The 19463-nt window shown below is 47.4% G+C and overlaps 1 protein-coding gene across 3 annotated transcripts in view; it reads left to right on the forward strand.

Moving 5' to 3' along the window:
• epha3 (eph receptor A3) overlaps positions 1-19463 on the forward strand; it is a 186956-nt gene that overhangs the window by 138995 nt on the left and 28498 nt on the right. For all 3 annotated transcript variants that reach the window (XM_046366478.1, XM_046366487.1, XM_046366469.1), the window contains exon 11: positions 7310-7495. In XM_046366478.1, the coding sequence (XP_046222434.1) occupies positions 7310-7495 (186 nt within the window). The remainder of the gene's footprint in view (positions 1-7309; positions 7496-19463) is intronic.

A 19463-nucleotide genomic window follows, 5' to 3' on the forward strand; every position in this document is an offset into this window, starting at 1 on the left:
GCTTGACCGTTAGACTGGGGATGAAACCCGGAAGAGAGACTGACGGACGCACCAATCAAACGACAGAACTCCCTCCAAAACTGTGACGTGAATTGCGGGCCTCTGTCTGAAACGGCGTCTAACGGGAGGCCATGAATTCTGAACACATTCTCGATAATGATTTGTGCCGTCTCCTTAGCGGAAGGAAGTTTAGCGAGGGGAATGAAATGTGCCGCCTTAGAGAACCTATCGACAACCGTAAGAATCACAGTCTTCCCCGCAGACAAAGGCAGACCGGTAATGAAGTCTAGGGCGATGTGAGACCATGGTCGAGAAGGAATGGGGAGCGGTCTGAGACGACCGGCAGGAGGAGAGTTACCCGACTTAGTCTGCGCGCAGTCCGAACAAGCAGCCACGAAACGGCGCGTGTCACGCTCCTGAGTCGGCCACCAAAATCGCTGGCGAATAGACGCAAGAGTGCCTCGAACACCGGGATGACCAGCTAACTTGGCAGAGTGAGCCCACTGAAGAACAGCCAGACGAGTGGAAACAGGAACGAAAAGGAGGTTACTAGGACAAGCGCGCGGCGACGCAGTGTGCGTGAGTGCTTGCTTAACCTGTCTTTCAATTCCCCAGACTGTCAACCCGACAACACGCCCATAAGGAAGAATCCCCTCGGGATCAGTAGAAGCCACAGAAGAACTAAACAGACGGGATAAGGCATCAGGCTTGGTGTTCTTGCTACCCGGACGGTAAGAAATCACAAACTCGAAACGAGCGAAAAACAACGCCCAACGAGCTTGATGGGCATTAAGTCGTTTGGCAGAACGGATGTACTCAAGGTTCTTATGGTCTGTCCAAACGACAAAAGGAACGGTCGCCCCCTCCAACCACTGTCGCCATTCGCCTAGGGCTAAGCGGATGGCGAGCAGTTCACGGTTACCCACATCATAGTTGCGCTCAGATGGCGACAGGCGATGAGAAAAATAAGCGCAAGGATGAACCTTATCGTCAGACTGGAAGCGCTGGGATAGAATGGCTCCCACGCCTACCTCTGAAGCGTCAACCTCGACAATGAATTGTCTAGTGACGTCAGGAGTAACGAGGATAGGAGCGGACGTAAAACGTTCTTTTAGAAGATCAAAAGCTCCCTGGGCGGAACCGGACCACTTAAAACACGTCTTGACAGAAGTAAGAGCTGTGAGAGGGGCAGCAACTTGACCGAAATTACGAATGAAACGCCGATAGAAATTAGCGAAACCTAAAAAGCGCTGCAACTCGACACGTGACCTTGGAACGGGCCAATCACTGACAGCTTGGACCTTAGCGGAATCCATCTGAATGCCTTCAGCGGAAATAACGGAACCGAGAAAAGTAACGGAGGAGACATGAAAAGAGCACTTCTCAGCCTTTACGTAGAGACAATTCTCTAAAAGGCGCTGTAGAACACGTCGAACGTGCTAAACATGAATCTCGAGTGACGGTGAAAAAATCAGGATATCGTCAAGATAGACAAAAACAAAGATGTTCAGCATGTCTCTCAGAACATCATTAACAAATGCCTGAAAAACAGCTGGCGCATTGGCGAGACCAAACGGCAGAACCCGGTACTCAAAATGCCCTAACGGAGTGTTAAACGCCGTTTTCCACTCGTCCCCCTCTCTGATGCGCACGAGATGGTAAGCGTTACGAAGGTCCAACTTAGTAAAGCACCTGGCTCCCTGCAGAATCTCGAAGACTGATGACATAAGGGGAAGCGGATAACGATTCTTAACCGTTATGTCATTCAGCCCTCGATAATCCACGCAGGGGCGCAGAGTACCGTCCTTCTTCTTAACAAAAAAGAACCCCGCCCCGGCCGGAGAGGAAGAAGGCACTATGGTACCGGCGTCAAGAGACACAGATAAATAATCCTCGAGAGCCTTACGTTCGGGAGCCGACAGAGAGTATAGTCTACCCCGAGGAGGAGTGGTCCCCGGAAGGAGATCAATACTACAATCATACGACCGGTGAGGAGGAAGGGAGTTGGCTCGGGACCGACTGAAGACCGTGCGCAGATCATGATATTCCTCCGGCACTCCTGTCAAATCGCCAGGTTCCTCCTGAGAAGTGGGGACAGAAGAAATGGGAGGGATGGCAGACATTAAGCACTTCACATGACAAGATACGTTCCAGGATAGGATAGAATTACAAGACCAATTAATAGAAGGATTATGACATACTAGCCAGGGATGACCCAAAACAACAGGTGTGAAAGGTGAACGAAAAATCAAAAAAGAAATAGTCTCACTGTGGTTACCAGATACTGTGAGAGTTAAAGGTAGTGTCTCAAATCTGATACTGGGAAGATGACTACCATCTAAGGCAAACATGGGCGTAGGCTTGTCTAACTGTCTGAAAGGAATGTTATGTTTCCGAACCCATGCTTCGTCCATGAAACAACCCTCAGCCCCAGAGTCAATCAAGGCACTGCATGTAGCACCCGAACCGGTCCAGCGTAGATGGACCGACATAGTAGTACAAGATCTAGATGAAGAGACCTGAGTAGTAGCGCTCACCAGTAGCCCTCCGCTTACTGATGGGCTCTGGCCTCTTACTGGACATGAATTAACAAAATGTCCATCAAATCCGCAATAGAGGCACAGGCGGTTGGTGATCCTCCGTTCCCTCTCCTTAGTCGAGATGCGAATCCCTCCCAGCTGCATGGGCTCAGTCTCAGAGCCAGAGGAGGGAGATGGTTGCGATGCGGAGCAGGGAAACACCGTTGATGCGAGCTCTCTTCCACGAGCCTGGTGACGAAGATCTACCCGTCGTTCTATGCGGATGGCGAGAGCAATCAAAGAGTCCACACTGGAAGGAACCTCCCGAGAGAGAATCTCATCTTTGACCACTGTGTGGAGTCCCTCCAGAAAACGAGCGAGCAGCGCCGGCTCGTTCCAGTCACTAGAGGCAGCAAGAGTACGAAACTCTATAGAGTAATCCGTTATGGATCGATCACCTTGGCATAGGGAAGCCAGGACCCTAGAAGCCTCCCCACCAAAAACTGAACGGTCAAAAACCCGAATCATCTCCTCTTTAAAGTTCTGGTAATTGTTAGAACAATCAGCCCTTGCCTCCCAGATAGCTGTGCCCCACTCTCGGGCCCGGCCAGTAAGGAGTGAAATGACGTAAGCAACCCGAGCTCTCTCTAGAGTATGTGTTGGGTTGGAGAGAGAACACAATCTCACACTGGGTGAGAAAGGAGCGGCACTCAGTGGGCTGCCCGGAGTAGCAAGGTGGGTTATTAACCCTAGGTTCTGGAGACTCGGCAGGCCAGGAAGTAACAGGTGGCACGAGACGAAGACTCTGGAACTGTCCAGAGAGGTCGGAAACCTGAGCGGCCAGGCTCTCCACGGCATGGCGAGCAGCAGACAATTCCTGCTCGTGTCTGCCGAGCATGGCTCCTTGGATCTCGACGGCAGTGTTACGAGCGTCTGTAGTCGCTGGGTCCATTCCTCGGTCGGATCCTTCTGTCATGCAGGTGAATGAGGACCCAAAAGCGACTTGGCGAAAACAGAGTATTTAATCCAGAATAAACTTTACAAAACAAAAAGCATAATACTACACGTAAAGACGAGAACAGACTGGAGACTTGATCGAGAACTGCAGGTTGCCTCGGGAAGGCACTTGAACCTAGCAGACTCAGACACCTGCTCACCACGCAGCATCTGAGGGAAACACGACACGACAGGGCAAAACATAGACACAGCACGGTGAATTATATATGAGGATCCGACAGGGCAGGTACGGGAAACAAGGAGAGAAATAGGGACTCTAATCAGGGAAAAGGATCGGGAACAGGTGTGGGAAGACTAAATGATGATTAGGGGAATAGGAACAGCTGGGAGCAGGAACGGAACGATAGAGAGAAGAGAGAGCGAGAGAGTGAGAGAGGGAGGGGGAGAGAGAGGGATAGAAAGAGGGAAAGAACCTAATAAGACCAGCAGAGGGAAACGAATAGAATGGGAAGCACAGGGACAAGACATGATAATAAATGACAAAACATGACAAAGGGATAATCTATCTGAGTTGTGTGTGTAAAGGACAGTATATGAACTGGTGTGTAAAGGGATAATCTATCTGAGTTGTGTGTGTAAAGGGATAATCTATCTGAGTTGTGTGTGTAAAGGACAGTATATGAACTGGTGCGTAAAGGGATAATCTACCTGAGTTGCGTGTGTAAAGGACAGTATATGAACTGGTGCGTAAAGGACAGTATATGAACTGGTGCGTAAAGGGATAATCTACCTGAGTTGCGTGTGTAAAGGACAGTATATGAACTGGTGCGTAAAGGGATAATCTACCTGAGTTGCGTGTGTAAAGGACAGTATATGAACTGGTGCGTAAAGGACAGTATATGAACTGGTGCGTAAAGGGATAATCTACCTGAGTTGCGTGTGTAAAGGACAGTATATGAACTGGTGCGTAAAGGACAGTATATGAACTGGTGCGTAAAGGACAGTATATGAACTGGTGCGTAAAGGGATAATCTACCTGAGTTGCGTGTGTAAAGGACAGTATATGAACTGGTGCGTAAAGGACAGTATATGAACTGGTGCGTAAAGGGATAATCTACCTGAGTTGCGTGTGTAAAGGACAGTATATGAACTGGTGCGTAAAGGACAGTATATGAACTGGTGCGTAAAGGACAGTATATGAACTGGTGCGTAAAGGGATAATCTACCTGAGTTGCGTGTGTAAAGGACAGTATATGAACTGGTGCGTAAAGGACAGTATATGAACTGGTGTGTAAAGGACAGTATATGAACTGGTGGTTAAAGGACAGTATATGAACTGGTGCATAAAGGACAGTATATGAACTGGTGCGTAAAGGACAGTATATGAACTGGTGCATAAAGGACAGTATATGAACTGGTGCGTAAAGGACAGTATATGAACTGGTGCATAAAGGACAGTATATGAACTGGTGCGTAAAGGACAGTATATGAACTGGTGTGTAAAGGACAGTATATGAACTGGTGCGTAAAGGACAGTATATGAACTGGTGTGTAAAGGACAGTATATGAACTGGTGCGTAAAGGACAGTATATGAACTGGTGCGTAAAGGACAGTATATGAACTGGTGTGTAAAGGACAGTATATGAACTGGTGTGTAAAGGACAGTAAATGAACTGGTGCATAAAGCACAGTATATGAACTGGTGTGTAAAGGACAGTATATGAACTGATGCGTAAAGGACAGTATATGAACTGGTGCGTAAAGGACAGTATATGAACTGGTGCATAAAGGACAGTATATGAACTGGTGTGAAAAGGACAGTATATGCACTGGGGCGTTAAGGACAGTATATGAACTGGTGCGTAAAGGACAGTAAATGAACTGGTGCATAAAGCACAGTATATGAACTGGTGTGTAAAGGACAGTATATCAAATGGGGCATAAAGGACAGTGTATGAACTGGTGCGTAAAGGACAGTATATGCACTGGTGCGTAAAGGACAGTAAATGAACTGGTGCGTAAAGGACAGTATATGAACTGGTGCATAAAGGACAGTATATGAACTGGTGCATAAAGGACAGTATATGAACTGGTGCGTAAAGGACAGTATATGAACTGGTGCGTAAAGGACAGTATATGAACTGGTGTGTAAAGGACAGTATATGAACTTGTGCATAAAGGACAGTATATGAACTGGTGCATAAAACCAGTATATGAACTGGTGCATAAAGGACAGTATATGAACTTGTGCGTAAAGGACAGTATATGAACTTGTGCGTAAAGGACAGTATATGAACTGGTGCATAAAGGACAGTATATGAACTGGTGCATAAAGGACAGTATATGCACGGGTGCGTAAAACACGGTCCATAAATAAGTAGCACAATATAGTATATATACTATAATTCAGAAGAACAAGTAAAGTACACAAGAGGCTATAGACTAGTCAGTCTATGAAGGGCTAAGTATACTAGTTTAGCTGTAGTTGTTTGTTACGTCCATGGGGATAAACAGTATCTAGGAGGTGGATCCATTTAGCCTCTTTTTTACATTCTCTATTGCACAGAACATTTCAGTTTATTGACTGTATGTTGGTGCTGGATAAAGTGGTCTGCTAGAGGGTAGTTCTCGTCCTTGTGTCTAATAGAGTTTTTGTGTTCTGTGATCCTATCCACCAGAGAAGCTATCCACCTATCAAGGCACAAGGCGAGACCGAAATGCAGACACAGGAGGCAGATGGTTGGAGTCTTACAATGTTTATTAATCCAAAGGGGTCGGCAAAAGAATGGTCGTGGACAGACAAAAAGGTCAAAACCAGATCAAAGTCCAGGATGTACAAAGTGGCAGACAGGCTCATGGTCAAGGCAGGCAGAATGGTCAGGCAGACGGGTACAGAGTCCAGGAGGTACATAGTGACAGACAGGCTCATGGTCAAGGCAGGCAGAATGGTCAGGCAGGCGGGTACAGAGTCCAGGAGGTACATAGTGACAGACAGGCTCATGGTCAAGGCAGGCAGAATGGTCAGGCAGGCGGGTACAGAGTCCAGGAGGTACATAGTGACAGACAGGCTAATGGTCAAGGCAGGCAGAATGGTCAGGCAGGCGGGTACAGAGTCCAGAAACAGGCAAGGGTCAAAACCGGGAGGACTAGAAAATGGAGAACGCAAAAACCAGGAGAATGGGAACACGCTGGTTGACTTGGAAACATACAAGACGAACTGGTACAGAGAGACAGGAAACACAGGGATAAATACACTGGGGAAAATAAGCGACACCTGGAGAGGGTGGAGACAATCACAGGGACAGGTGAAACAGATCAGGGCGTGACACCATCAGAGAGGCTTTATACCTCAGAGGGATAGAACATACTGTACATGTCCTCACTATGCTGGAATGATACTGTACATGTCCTCACTATGCTGGAATGATACTGTACATGTCCTCACTATGCTGGAATGATACTGTACATGTCCTCACTATGCTGGAATGATAATTGGTCAGCTCTGATGAGTGTCATAGTGCTTTAAATGATATGGAAAGTAGAATGGTCATTTATAGACTGTGGCCAATGTAGTCAAGCTTCAATTAGTCATTGTTATCGCAGTGAGGGAAATGGATTCCAAGAAAGACATATGACTGCACATGCTTATAATGGCCTAATGTGGGTGGTTATGAAATTAAGCAAGACTCTCTGACGGGTCTGATCCAACTGAAATAAATGATAACAGTTATTCTGATGAAAAGTCATCAATAATAGATTGTAGCCTTAGGTCCTTGATGACAGTGCATGTGTGTGTTATTAACACTCTGTGTGTGTATGTGTGTGTGTTTAGGTGAGTTTGGGGAGGTGTGCAGTGGTCGTCTGCGTCTGCCCAGTAAGAAGGAGATCTGTGTGGCAATCAAGACGCTGAAGGCAGGATACACCGACAAACAGAGGCGGGATTTCCTGTCCGAGGCGTCAATCATGGGACAGTTTGACCATCCAAACATCATCAGGCTGGAGGGAGTGGTCACCAGGAGTACGTACAGACCACATCTTACTATACAATAAGAATGAGAGAAAAACAAACATATCACTCATTAAATATTGCCGTGATACTTATGTATGTATGAAGTATGTTATGCCTGGCCAGATGGAGCCTAAAGAATCCTTCCCAGAAGAAAACCTTGGACAGAATGTGTTGTTGGTTATACACTGAACAATTCTATGAAACTGGCTACACCTTTACAAGATAATCAATTTTTATTGAGTTCTATTGGCTTGAATCTCACCCTCCCTCCTGAGGCTCCTTAACACAGATATTCTCACACACTCACACATTCTCAGCCTCTTAAAGGTAATTACTCGAAAAACGTTGAAATAATTACTCTGACCTCTGGTCCACAATCAGAGTCGGTCTCCACCTCACTTCACTCTCCGCCTGTTAACTCACTCTGGCCTGATGCATGCATGCGCGCACGTACGCACACACACACACACACACACACACACACGCACGCACGCACGCACGCACGCACGCACGCACACACACACACACACACACACATAATACTGCTGTTCTGGCCATGTCGTGTTATACTGTAGAGTTAAACCTATAAAATATCTCCCTCTGCTCGCTCTACAGCAGATGAACTGATCAGTTTAAAGGAACAAGCAGGCTTGTAAAACTCACAGTAAAACTTTACAGAGGTTAGCCAGCTCTGGTCAACTTGACCAGCAGGCCAGAACATATCTGTTTTAATGATGTTTCATATCAGTTGTAGCCCAGCCATGGATTTCTGAATCACAATATACAGTAGTTGAAAATAATTATACGATCGGGCTGGACGATATGGGCCAAAAATCAAATAGCGTTTTGTTTTTACCAAATATTGCAATTGCGAATTGATTTGTGATATAAAAAACACTTGGGTGAAAAAAGATTTAAAAGCAAAGTGGAAAGCAGCATCGTTCCTCTTTGAAACAATCCGTTGACTGCATTTGAGCAGCTGTAAGAGTAGAGAGGGAGAGAGACGACAAACGGAGAGACGACAAACAGAGAGACGACAAACGGAGAGACGACAAACGGAGAGACGACAAACGGAGAGACGACAAACGGAGAGACGACAAACGGAGAGACGACAAACGGAGAGACGACAAACGGAGAGCGGAGAGATGACAAACGGAGAGACGACAAACGGAGAGATGACAAACGGAGAGACGACAAACGGAGAGACGACAAACGGAGAGACGACAAACGGAGAGACGACAAACGGAGAGATGACAAACGGAGAGCGGAGAGATGACAAACGGAGAGATGACAAACGGAGAGATGACAAACGGAGAGACGACAAACGGAGAGACGACAAACGGAGAGACGACAAACGGAGAGACGACAAACGGAGAGACGACAAACGGAGAGACGACAAACGGAGAGATGACAAACGGAGAGCGGAGAGATGACAAACGGAGAGACGACAAACGGAGAGCGGAGAGATGACAAACGGAGAGACGACAAACGGAGAGACGACAAACGGAGAGATGACAAACGGAGAGACGACAAACGGAGAGACGACAAACGGAGAGATGACAAACGGAGAGACGACAAACGGAGAGACGACAAACGGAGAGCGGAGAGATGACAAACGGAGAGACGACAAACGGAGAGATGACAAACGGAGAGACGACAAACGGAGAGACGACAAACGGAGAGACGACAAACGGAGAGACGACAAACGGAGAGACGACAAACGGAGAGATGACAAACGGAGAGCGGAGAGATGACAAACGGAGAGACGACAAACGGAGAGCGGAGAGATGACAAACGGAGAGACGACAAACGGAGAGACGACAAACGGAGAGATGACAAACGGAGAGACAACAAACGGAGAGACGACAAACGGAGAGATGACAAACGGAGAGACGACAAACGGAGAGACGACAAACGGAGAGCGGAGAGATGACAAACGGAGAGACGACAAACGGAGAGACGACAAATGGAGAGACGACAAACGGAGAGACGACAAACGGAGAGACGACAAACGGAGAGACGACAAACGGAGAGACGACAAACGGAGAGACGACAAACGGAGAGACGACAAACGGAGAGATGACAAACGGAGAGACGACAAACGGAGAGACGACAAACGGACAGCGGAGAGATGACAAACGGAGAGACGACAAACGGAGAGACGACAAACGGAGAGACGACAAACGGAGAGATGACAAACGGAGAGACGACAAACGGAGAGACGACAAACGGAGAGATGACAAACGGAGAGACGACAAACGGAGAGACGACAAACGGAGAGCGGAGAGATGACAAACGGAGAGACGACAAACGGAGAGATGACAAACGGAGAGACGACAAACGGAGAGACGACAAACGGAGAGACGACAAACGGAGAGACGACAAACGGAGAGACGACAAACGGAGAGATGACAAACGGAGAGACGACAAACGGAGAGACGACAAACGGAGAGACGACAAACGGAGAGATGACAAACGGAGAGCGGAGAGATGACAAACGGAGAGACGACAAACGGAGAGCGGAGAGATGACAAACGGAGAGACGACAAACGGAGAGACGACAAACGGAGAGATGACAAACGGAGAGACGACAAACGGAGAGACGACAAACGGAGAGATGACAAACGGAGAGACGACAAACGGAGAGACGACAAACGGAGAGCGGAGAGATGACAAACGGAGAGACGACAAACGGAGAGATGACAAATGGAGAGACGACAAACGGAGAGACGACAAACGGAGAGACGACAAACGGAGAGACGACAAACGGAGAGACGACAAACGGAGAGCGGAGAGATGACAAACGGAGAGACGACAAACGGAGAGACGACAAACGGAGAGACGACAAACGGAGAGACGACAAACGGAGAGATGACAAACGGAGAGACGACAAACGGAGAGACGACAAACGGAGAGACGACAAACGGAGAGACGACAAACGGAGAGATGACAAACGGAGAGACGACAAACGGAGAGCGGAGAGATGACAAACGGAGAGACGACAAACGGAGAGACGACAAACGGAGAGCGGAGAGATGACAAACGGAGAGACGACAAACGGAGAGACGACAAACGGAGAGACGGGGAGATGACAAACGGAGAGCGGAGAGATGACAAACGGAGAGACGACAAACGGAGAGCGGAGAGATGACAAACGGAGAGACGACAAACGGAGAGACGACAAACGGAGAGCGGAGAGATGACAAACGGAGAGACGACAAACGGAGAGACGACAAACGGAGAGCGGAGAGATGACAAACGGAGAGACGACAAACGGAGAGACGACAAACGGAGAGCGGAGAGATGACAAACGGAGAGACGACAAACGGAGAGACGACAAACGGAGAGACGACAAACGGAGAGACGACAAACGGAGAGACGACAAACGGAGAGATGACAAACGGAGAGACGACAAACGGAGAGACGACAAACGGAGAGACGACAAACGGAGAGATGACAAACGGAGAGACGACAAACGGAGAGACGACAAACGGAGAGCGGAGAGATTACAAACGGAGAGACGACAAACGGAGAGACGACAAACGGAGAGCGGAGAGACGACAAACGGAGAGACGACAAACGGAGAGACGACAAACGGAGAGACGACAAACGGAGAGACGACAAACGGAGAGACGACAAACGGAGAGACGACAAACGGAGAGCCGACAAACGGAGAGATGACAAATGGAGAGACGACAAACGGAGAGACGACAAACGGAGAGACGACAAACGGAGAGACGACAAATGGAGAGACGACAAACGGAGAGACGACAAACGGAGAGACGCCAAGGGAGAGACGACAAACGGAGAGACGACAAACGGAGAGACGACAAACGGAGAGACGACAAACGGAGAGCGGAGAGATGACAAACGGAGAGACGACAAACGGAGAGCGGAGAGATGACAAACGGAGAGACGACAAACGGAGAGACGTCAAACGGAGAGACGACAAACGGAGAGACGACAAACGGAGAGCGGAGAGATGACAAACGGAGAGATGACAAACGGAGAGCGGAGAGATGACAAACGGAGAGACGACAAACGGAGAGACGACAAATGGAGAGACGACAAACGGAGAGACGACAAATGGAGAGACGACAAACGGAGAGACGACAAACGGAGAGACGTCAAACGGAGAGACGACAAACGGAGAGACGACAAACGGAGAGACGACAAACGGAGAGCGGAGAGATGACAAACGGAGAGACGACAAACGGAGAGACGTCAAACGGAGAGACGACAAACGGAGAGACGACAAACGGAGAGACGTCAAACGGAGAGACGACAAACGGAGAGACGACAAACGGAGAGACGACAAACGGAGAGCGGAGAGATGACAAACGGAGAGACGACAAACGGAGAGACGACAAACGGAGAGACGACAAACGGAGAGATGACAAACGGAGAGACGTCAAACGGAGAGACGACAAACGGAGAGACGACAAACGGAGAGACGACAAACGGAGAGACGTCAAACGGAGAGACGACAAACGGAGAGATGACAAACGGAGAGACGACAAACGGAGAGACGACAAACGGAGAGACGACAAACGGAGAGACGACAAACGGAGAGATGACAAACGGAGAGACGACAAACGGAGAGACGACAAACGGAGAGCGGAGAGATGACAAACGGAGAGACGACAAACGGAGAGACGACAAACGGAGAGCGGAGAGATGACAAACGGAGAGACGACAAACGGAGAGACGACAAACGGAGAGACGACAAACGGAGAGCGGAGAGATGACAAACGGAGAGACGACAAACGGAGAGACGACAAACGGAGAGACGACAAACGGAGAGACGACAAACGGAGAGCGGAGAGATGACAAACGGAGAGCGGAGAGATGACAAACGGAGAGATGACAAACGGAGAGACGACAAACGGAGAGACGACAAACGGAGAGATGACAAACGGAGAGACGACAAACGGAGAGACGACAAACGGAGAGCGGAGAGATGACAAACGGAGAGACGACAAACGGAGAGATGACAAATGGAGAGACGACAAACGGAGAGACGACAAACGGAGAGACGACAAACGGAGAGACGACAAACGGAGAGACGACAAACGGAGAGCGGAGAGATGACAAACGGAGAGACGACAAACGGAGAGACGACAAACGGAGAGACGACAAACGGAGAGACGACAAACGGAGAGATGACAAACGGAGAGACGACAAACGGAGAGACGACAAACGGAGAGACGACAAACGGAGAGACGACAAACGGAGAGATGACAAACGGAGAGACGACAAACGGAGAGCGGAGAGATGACAAACGGAGAGACGACAAACGGAGAGACGACAAACGGAGAGCGGAGAGATGACAAACGGAGAGACGACAAACGGAGAGACGACAAACGGAGAGACGGGGAGATGACAAACGGAGAGCGGAGAGATGACAAACGGAGAGACGACAAACGGAGAGCGGAGAGATGACAAACGGAGAGACGACAAACGGAGAGACGACAAACGGAGAGCGGAGAGATGACAAACGGAGAGACGACAAACGGAGAGACGACAAACGGAGAGCGGAGAGATGACAAACGGAGAGACGACAAACGGAGAGACGACAAACGGAGAGCGGAGAGATGACAAACGGAGAGACGACAAACGGAGAGACGACAAACGGAGAGACGACAAACGGAGAGACGACAAACGGAGAGATGACAAACGGAGAGACGACAAACGGAGAGACGACAAACGGAGAGACGACAAACGGAGAGATGACAAACGGAGAGACGACAAACGGAGAGACGACAAACGGAGAGCGGAGAGATTACAAACGGAGAGACGACAAACGGAGAGACGACAAACGGAGAGCGGAGAGACGACAAACGGAGAGACGACAAACGGAGAGACGACAAACGGAGAGACGACAAACGGAGAGACGACAAACGGAGAGACGACAAACGGAGAGCCGACAAACGGAGAGATGACAAACGGAGAGACGACAAACGGAGAGACGACAAACGGAGAGACGACAAACGGAGAGACGACAAATGGAGAGACGACAAACGGAGAGACGACAAACGGAGAGACGTCAAGCGGAGAGACGACAAACGGAGAGACGACAAACGGAGAGACGACAAACGGAGAGACGACAAACGGAGAGCGGAGAGATGACAAACGGAGAGACGACAAACGGAGAGCGGAGAGATGACAAACGGAGAGACGACAAACGGAGAGACGTCAAACGGAGAGACGACAAACGGAGAGACGACAAACGGAGAGCGGAGAGATGACAAACGGAGAGATGACAAACGGAGAGCGGAGAGATGACAAACGGAGAGACGACAAACGGAGAGACGACAAATGGAGAGACGACAAACGGAGAGACGACAAATGGAGAGACGACAAACGGAGAGACGACAAACGGAGAGACGTCAAACGGAGAGACGACAAACGGAGAGACGACAAACGGAGAGACGACAAACGGAGAGCGGAGAGATGACAAACGGAGAGACGACAAACGGAGAGACGCCAAACGGAGAGACGACAAACGGAGAGACGACAAACGGAGAGACGCCAAACGGAGAGACGACAAACGGAGAGACGACAAAACGGAGAGACGACAAACGGAGAGCGGAGAGATGACAAACGGAGAGACGACAAACGGAGAGACGACAAACGGAGAGACGACAAACGGAGAGATGACAAACGGAGAGACGTCAAACGGAGAGACGACAAACGGAGAGACGACAAACGGAGAGACGACAAACGGAGAGACGCAAACGGAGAGACGACAAACGGAGAGATGACAAACGGAGAGACGACAAACGGAGAGACGACAAACGGAGAGACGACAAACGGAGAGACGACAAACGGAGAGATGACAAACGGAGAGACGACAAACGGAGAGACGACAAACGGAGAGCGGAGAGATGACAAACGGAGAGACGACAAACGGAGAGACGACAAACGGAGAGCGGAGAGATGACAAACGGAGAGACGACAAACGGAGAGACGACAAACGGAGAGACGACAAACGGAGAGCGGAGAGATGACAAACGGAGAGACGACAAACGGAGAGACGACAAACGGAGAGACGACAAACGGAGAGACGACAAACGGAGAGCGGAGAGATGACAAACGGAGAGATGACAAACGGAGAGACGACAAACGGAGAGCGGAGAGATGACAAACGGAGAGCGGAGAGATGACAAACGGAGAGACGACAAACTGAGAGACGTCAAACGGAGAGATGACAAACGGAGAGACGACAAACGGAGAGACGTCAAACGGAGAGACGACAAACGGAGAGACGACAAACGGAGAGACGACAAACAGAGTGACGACAAACGGAGAGCGGAGAGATGACAAACGGAGAGCGGAGATATGACAAACGGAGAGACGACAAACGGAGAGACGACAAAGGAGAGACGACAAACGGAGAGACGACAAACAGAGTAAACTATAAAAATTGACATTTCACTCAGTGGCAATTCAAAATATTGCATGCGATATATACTGAGTGTACAAAACATTAGGAACACCCGCTCTTTTCATGACATAGACTGACCAGGTGAATCCAGGTGAAAGCTATGGTCCCTTATTGATAACACTCATCACTTCAAACAGTGTAGATGAAGGGGAGGAAACAGGTTAAAGAAGGATTTTTAAGCATTGAGACAATTGAGACATGGATTGTGTGTGCCATTCAGAGGGTGAATGGGCAAGACAAAATATTTATGTAATTTTGAACAGGGTATGGTAGTAGGTGCCAGGCGCAACAGTTTGAGTGTGTGAAGAACTGCGACGCTGCTGGGTTTTTCACATTTAACAGTTTCCTGTGTGTATCAAGAATCTTTTTTATTTTTTTGAATGTTATTTTATTTAATCAGGTAGGCCAGTTGAGAACAAGTTCTCATTTACAACTGCGACCTGGCCAAGATAAAGCAAAGCAGTGCGACACAAACAACAACACACAGTTACACATGGAATAAACGTAAACGTACAGTCAATAACACAATAGAAAAAGTCTGGTCCACCACTCAAAGGACATCCAGCCAACTTGACACAACAGTGGGAAGCATTGGAGTCAACATGGGCCAGCATCCCTGTGGAACGCTATCGACACCTTGTAGAGTTCATGTCCCAATGAATTGAGGCTGTTCTGAGGGCAAAAGGGGGTGCAACTCAATATTAGGAAGGTGTTCCTAATGTTTTGTACACTCAGTGTCGATCTCTACCACATGGATATTGCACATGTAAATAATGCGATTTCAATGTGAATTACATTTAATTGTGCAGCCCTATTATACAATATCGATAATGATATGTAAAAATGATATGTTTACCAGAAAAAGTTCTACAAAATGTTGTAATATCCATAATGCTTCTGATATGGATCTAGCACATGTTTTCTCTAAATGTTTATGGCCATGGAATCTAAGTTCTCCTGAAAAACAGACTCAAAGCTAAAAAGGAAGTCCTGTGTATTCTAGTTGACGGTTTAGATAAAACCACTGTGCCGTGTGAAAACTGTTGTCTCTCAGCATTATGACAGGACCACAGTTACTCAGCATAGCCAGTGAAAACCCACGTAGTTTCCCATTCACCTGACTGTACATAGAACCTGGAGAGGAATGCAAAAATTGCCCTTTTGTTTTTTCAATCATATAGGGATTCTATTTGTCTAAAACATCTTCCACCACTCTGACTATTAAAGCCCTGCTGGTGAATAATGCCAGAGGCTTAATTGCAAATTATTCTTTGTTTCTTTCTGTTTTTAGGATAGAATGAGGGGAGAGCATAGTAACGTGTGTGTGTGTGTGTGTCTGTGTTGGAGGGGTACTCTATGATTGATAGCAGGCTCTTAGGAGTTTGGTTGGCATGCGAGAACAGACTGACACACTCACACACACACGGTCCTGTCTGTGCTCTAGGGTGATTTATTAACCCGGTCCTGTTCATTCTTAATAATCCAGAGACTTTCACACCTCATTAAGCCTTCTGCTGCTTTTGGCTGCACCGCACACACACACACACACACACACACACACACACACACACACACACACACACACACACACACACACACACACACACACACACACACACACACACACACACACACACACACACACACACACACACACACACACACACACACACACACATGCATTGGTAATAGCTGACTTTTGGCTGATAAAAAAAAAGGTTTAAAGCCGATAAATGAAAATGGCGCCGACAGAAGAAGAAAACATCCCATTGTGATATAATGCTTTTTAGTCTATTATTTGATGGAAATACCAGACAATGGAAATACATTTGACAGGTAATGCTTATCGGTCTATGGGTTCATTTATGGGTTAATGATTTTGTAGAATTCAATTGGCGCGTGTGTACAGTATATTGGTTATGCATCTTATTTATCACAAGTGTACAGCATACAGATACAGAGCCTTTGAGCAGAGAATTGTCCAGACAGTGCAAGAGCCAGGCAGCATCTCAAACAGCAAATGACTGTTTTACTGCATATTATGAGGCATGTCTTACCTTTCTTCAAGGTAGCCTAGCCAAAGTCAATTATTTTATAGCAACTTTATTTTATTGTCCAGTAGCCAGAGGCACAATCCTCGTCATATTAGCACCCCATGCTAGTTATTGCATATTATCAACTGGGTGGTTCGAACCCTGAATACTGATTGGCTGACAGCCATGGTATATCAGACCGTATACCACGGGTGTGACAAAACATTTCTTTGGTTTGTGGTATATGGTCAATATACCATCATCATTACGCACACCTGCCTACCCCCCCGTCACGTGCATCAGCAATTTATTGGACTTAATCACCTCTGTTATTACCTTCCCTATATCTGTCTGGTTCCCGCTCTGTTCCCTGCTTCTGCATTGGTTGTCATAGGTCCTTGGTTACTCGTGTGCCGACGCTGTTCCTGTCCTGTTACCTGTCTGTTCCGCATGAAATGTTCAACTCCCCGTACCTGCTTCTCAAAATAGTTTATCAACATTTTAAGCGAAATGTTTTGATCTGTTCAATCAGACTCATTGCTTTGGAGAAAGAAAACAATATGTAATCTAGGTCTACTGGTTGTAAGAATGTGGGATCTATTGTCCCTCAACTGTCCCAGAGTCGGCTTGGAATAGGCTCTTTCTTTCTCGACAAGCTGACCAGTAGAATAGGTTAACTTTTCTACTATGGGGGATAGTGGATTGGTATAGGCTAGTGATGTTGCTGTTCGTTATTGGTCTTATTGGCTGAGGAAAAGTAAATGTGGACAGTTATTCTAACATCTTCAAAGTGCACTTCAGAATTCAGTAAGAAGGACCGCACATTGTTGCATCCTCGACTTGCATGTTCTGTATGATTTACCATCATCTAAAAGAGATTTCTGCCATTCTGAGCACCGTGGGGGGACGCCCTAATCAGGTTACACACCCACTGCCTATGGGTCCAGTCAATTTCTCAAATGTCTAATAAATGAAAATGCTGCCGGTCAAATGTCCGGAGCCACATTTTCCTAAAGGAAACCCTGACACACACACGCGCACACACGCACGCACGCACGCACGCACGCACGCACACACACACACACACACACACACACACACACACACACACACACACAGAGAGAGAGGGGAGCAAAGGAGAGGATAAAAAGCGGAGGAGGTTTAAGAAGTCTGTTTTATCTGAAACTATAAAGGCTGTCCTGTGAGGTGAATGGGCCAATCCATCACAACTTTCTATAGAGAGGGGTGTTGGGCAAATCCATCAGGGTCTTTTAGAGGGAGGTGTTTAACGATGTCTACGAGTGTGTTTGTGCCAGCAGTCTTTCTTATGTTAATAGAAGATGTGTTCTTGTCTAGAGGAATTACAGGTTGTACCCTTATCACTACACTGTGAAATGTAGATCTAGCGCTTGAGATGTAATGAAACATGTGTTTGAGCTCACTTTAATTTTACATTTCCAATGTTTGTGTCTGGTTAGACTGTAAACTCCCCTTCCAGACCCACATTAAGCATCTCCATTCCAAAATTATATCGAGAATCGGCTTCCTATTTCGCAACAAAGCATCCTTCACTCATGCTGCCAAACTTACCCTCCTAAAACTGAGTATCCTACCAATCCTTGACTTCGGCGATGTCATTTACAAAATAGCCTCCAACACTCTAAGTTAGATGCAGTCTATCACAGTGCCATCCGTTTTGTCACCAAAGCCCCATATACTACCAATCACTGCGACCTGTAAGCTCTCGTTGGCTGGTCCTCGCTTCATATTCATCGCAAAACCCACTGGCTCCAAGTCATCTATAAGTCTTTGCTAGCTATCTCAGCTCACTGGTCACCATAGCAGCACCCACCCATAGCACATGCTCCAGCAGGTATATTTCAATTCCTCATTTGGCCTCCTTTCCTTCCAGTTCTCTGCTGCCAATGACTGGAATGAATTGCAAAAATAACTGAAGCTGGAGACTCATATCTCCCTCACTAACTTTAAGCGTCAGCTGTCAGAGCAGCTTACAGATCATTGCAGCTGTACATACCCCATCTGTAAATAGCCCATCCAACTACCTCATCCCCATATTGTTTTGTCTTTTTGCTCCTTTGCACCCCAGTATCTCTACTTGCACATTCGTCTTCAGCACATCTATCACTTCAGTGTTTATTGCTAAATTGTAATTACTTCGCCACCACGGCCTATTTACTGCCTTACCTTCCTAATCTTACCTCATTTGCACACACTGTATATAGACTTTTCTATTGTGTTATTGACTGTACGTTTGTTTTTTCCATGTGTAACTCTGTATTGTTGTTTGTGTCGCACTGTTTGCTTTATCTTGGCCAGATCGCAGCTGTAAATGAGAACTTGTTCTCAACTGGCCTACCTGGTTAAATCAAGGTGAAATAAAATTAAAATAAATAAAAAAATAATTGATGACACTGTATTCTATTAGAGGTGCTGGTACTCCAGCAGTAGAAAATGAAAGGTGATGATTGTGGTAAGG

This window comes from Oncorhynchus gorbuscha, linkage group LG01 (genome assembly GCF_021184085.1).
Source record: "Oncorhynchus gorbuscha isolate QuinsamMale2020 ecotype Even-year linkage group LG01, OgorEven_v1.0, whole genome shotgun sequence".
Lineage (NCBI taxonomy): Eukaryota > Metazoa > Chordata > Actinopteri > Salmoniformes > Salmonidae > Oncorhynchus > Oncorhynchus gorbuscha.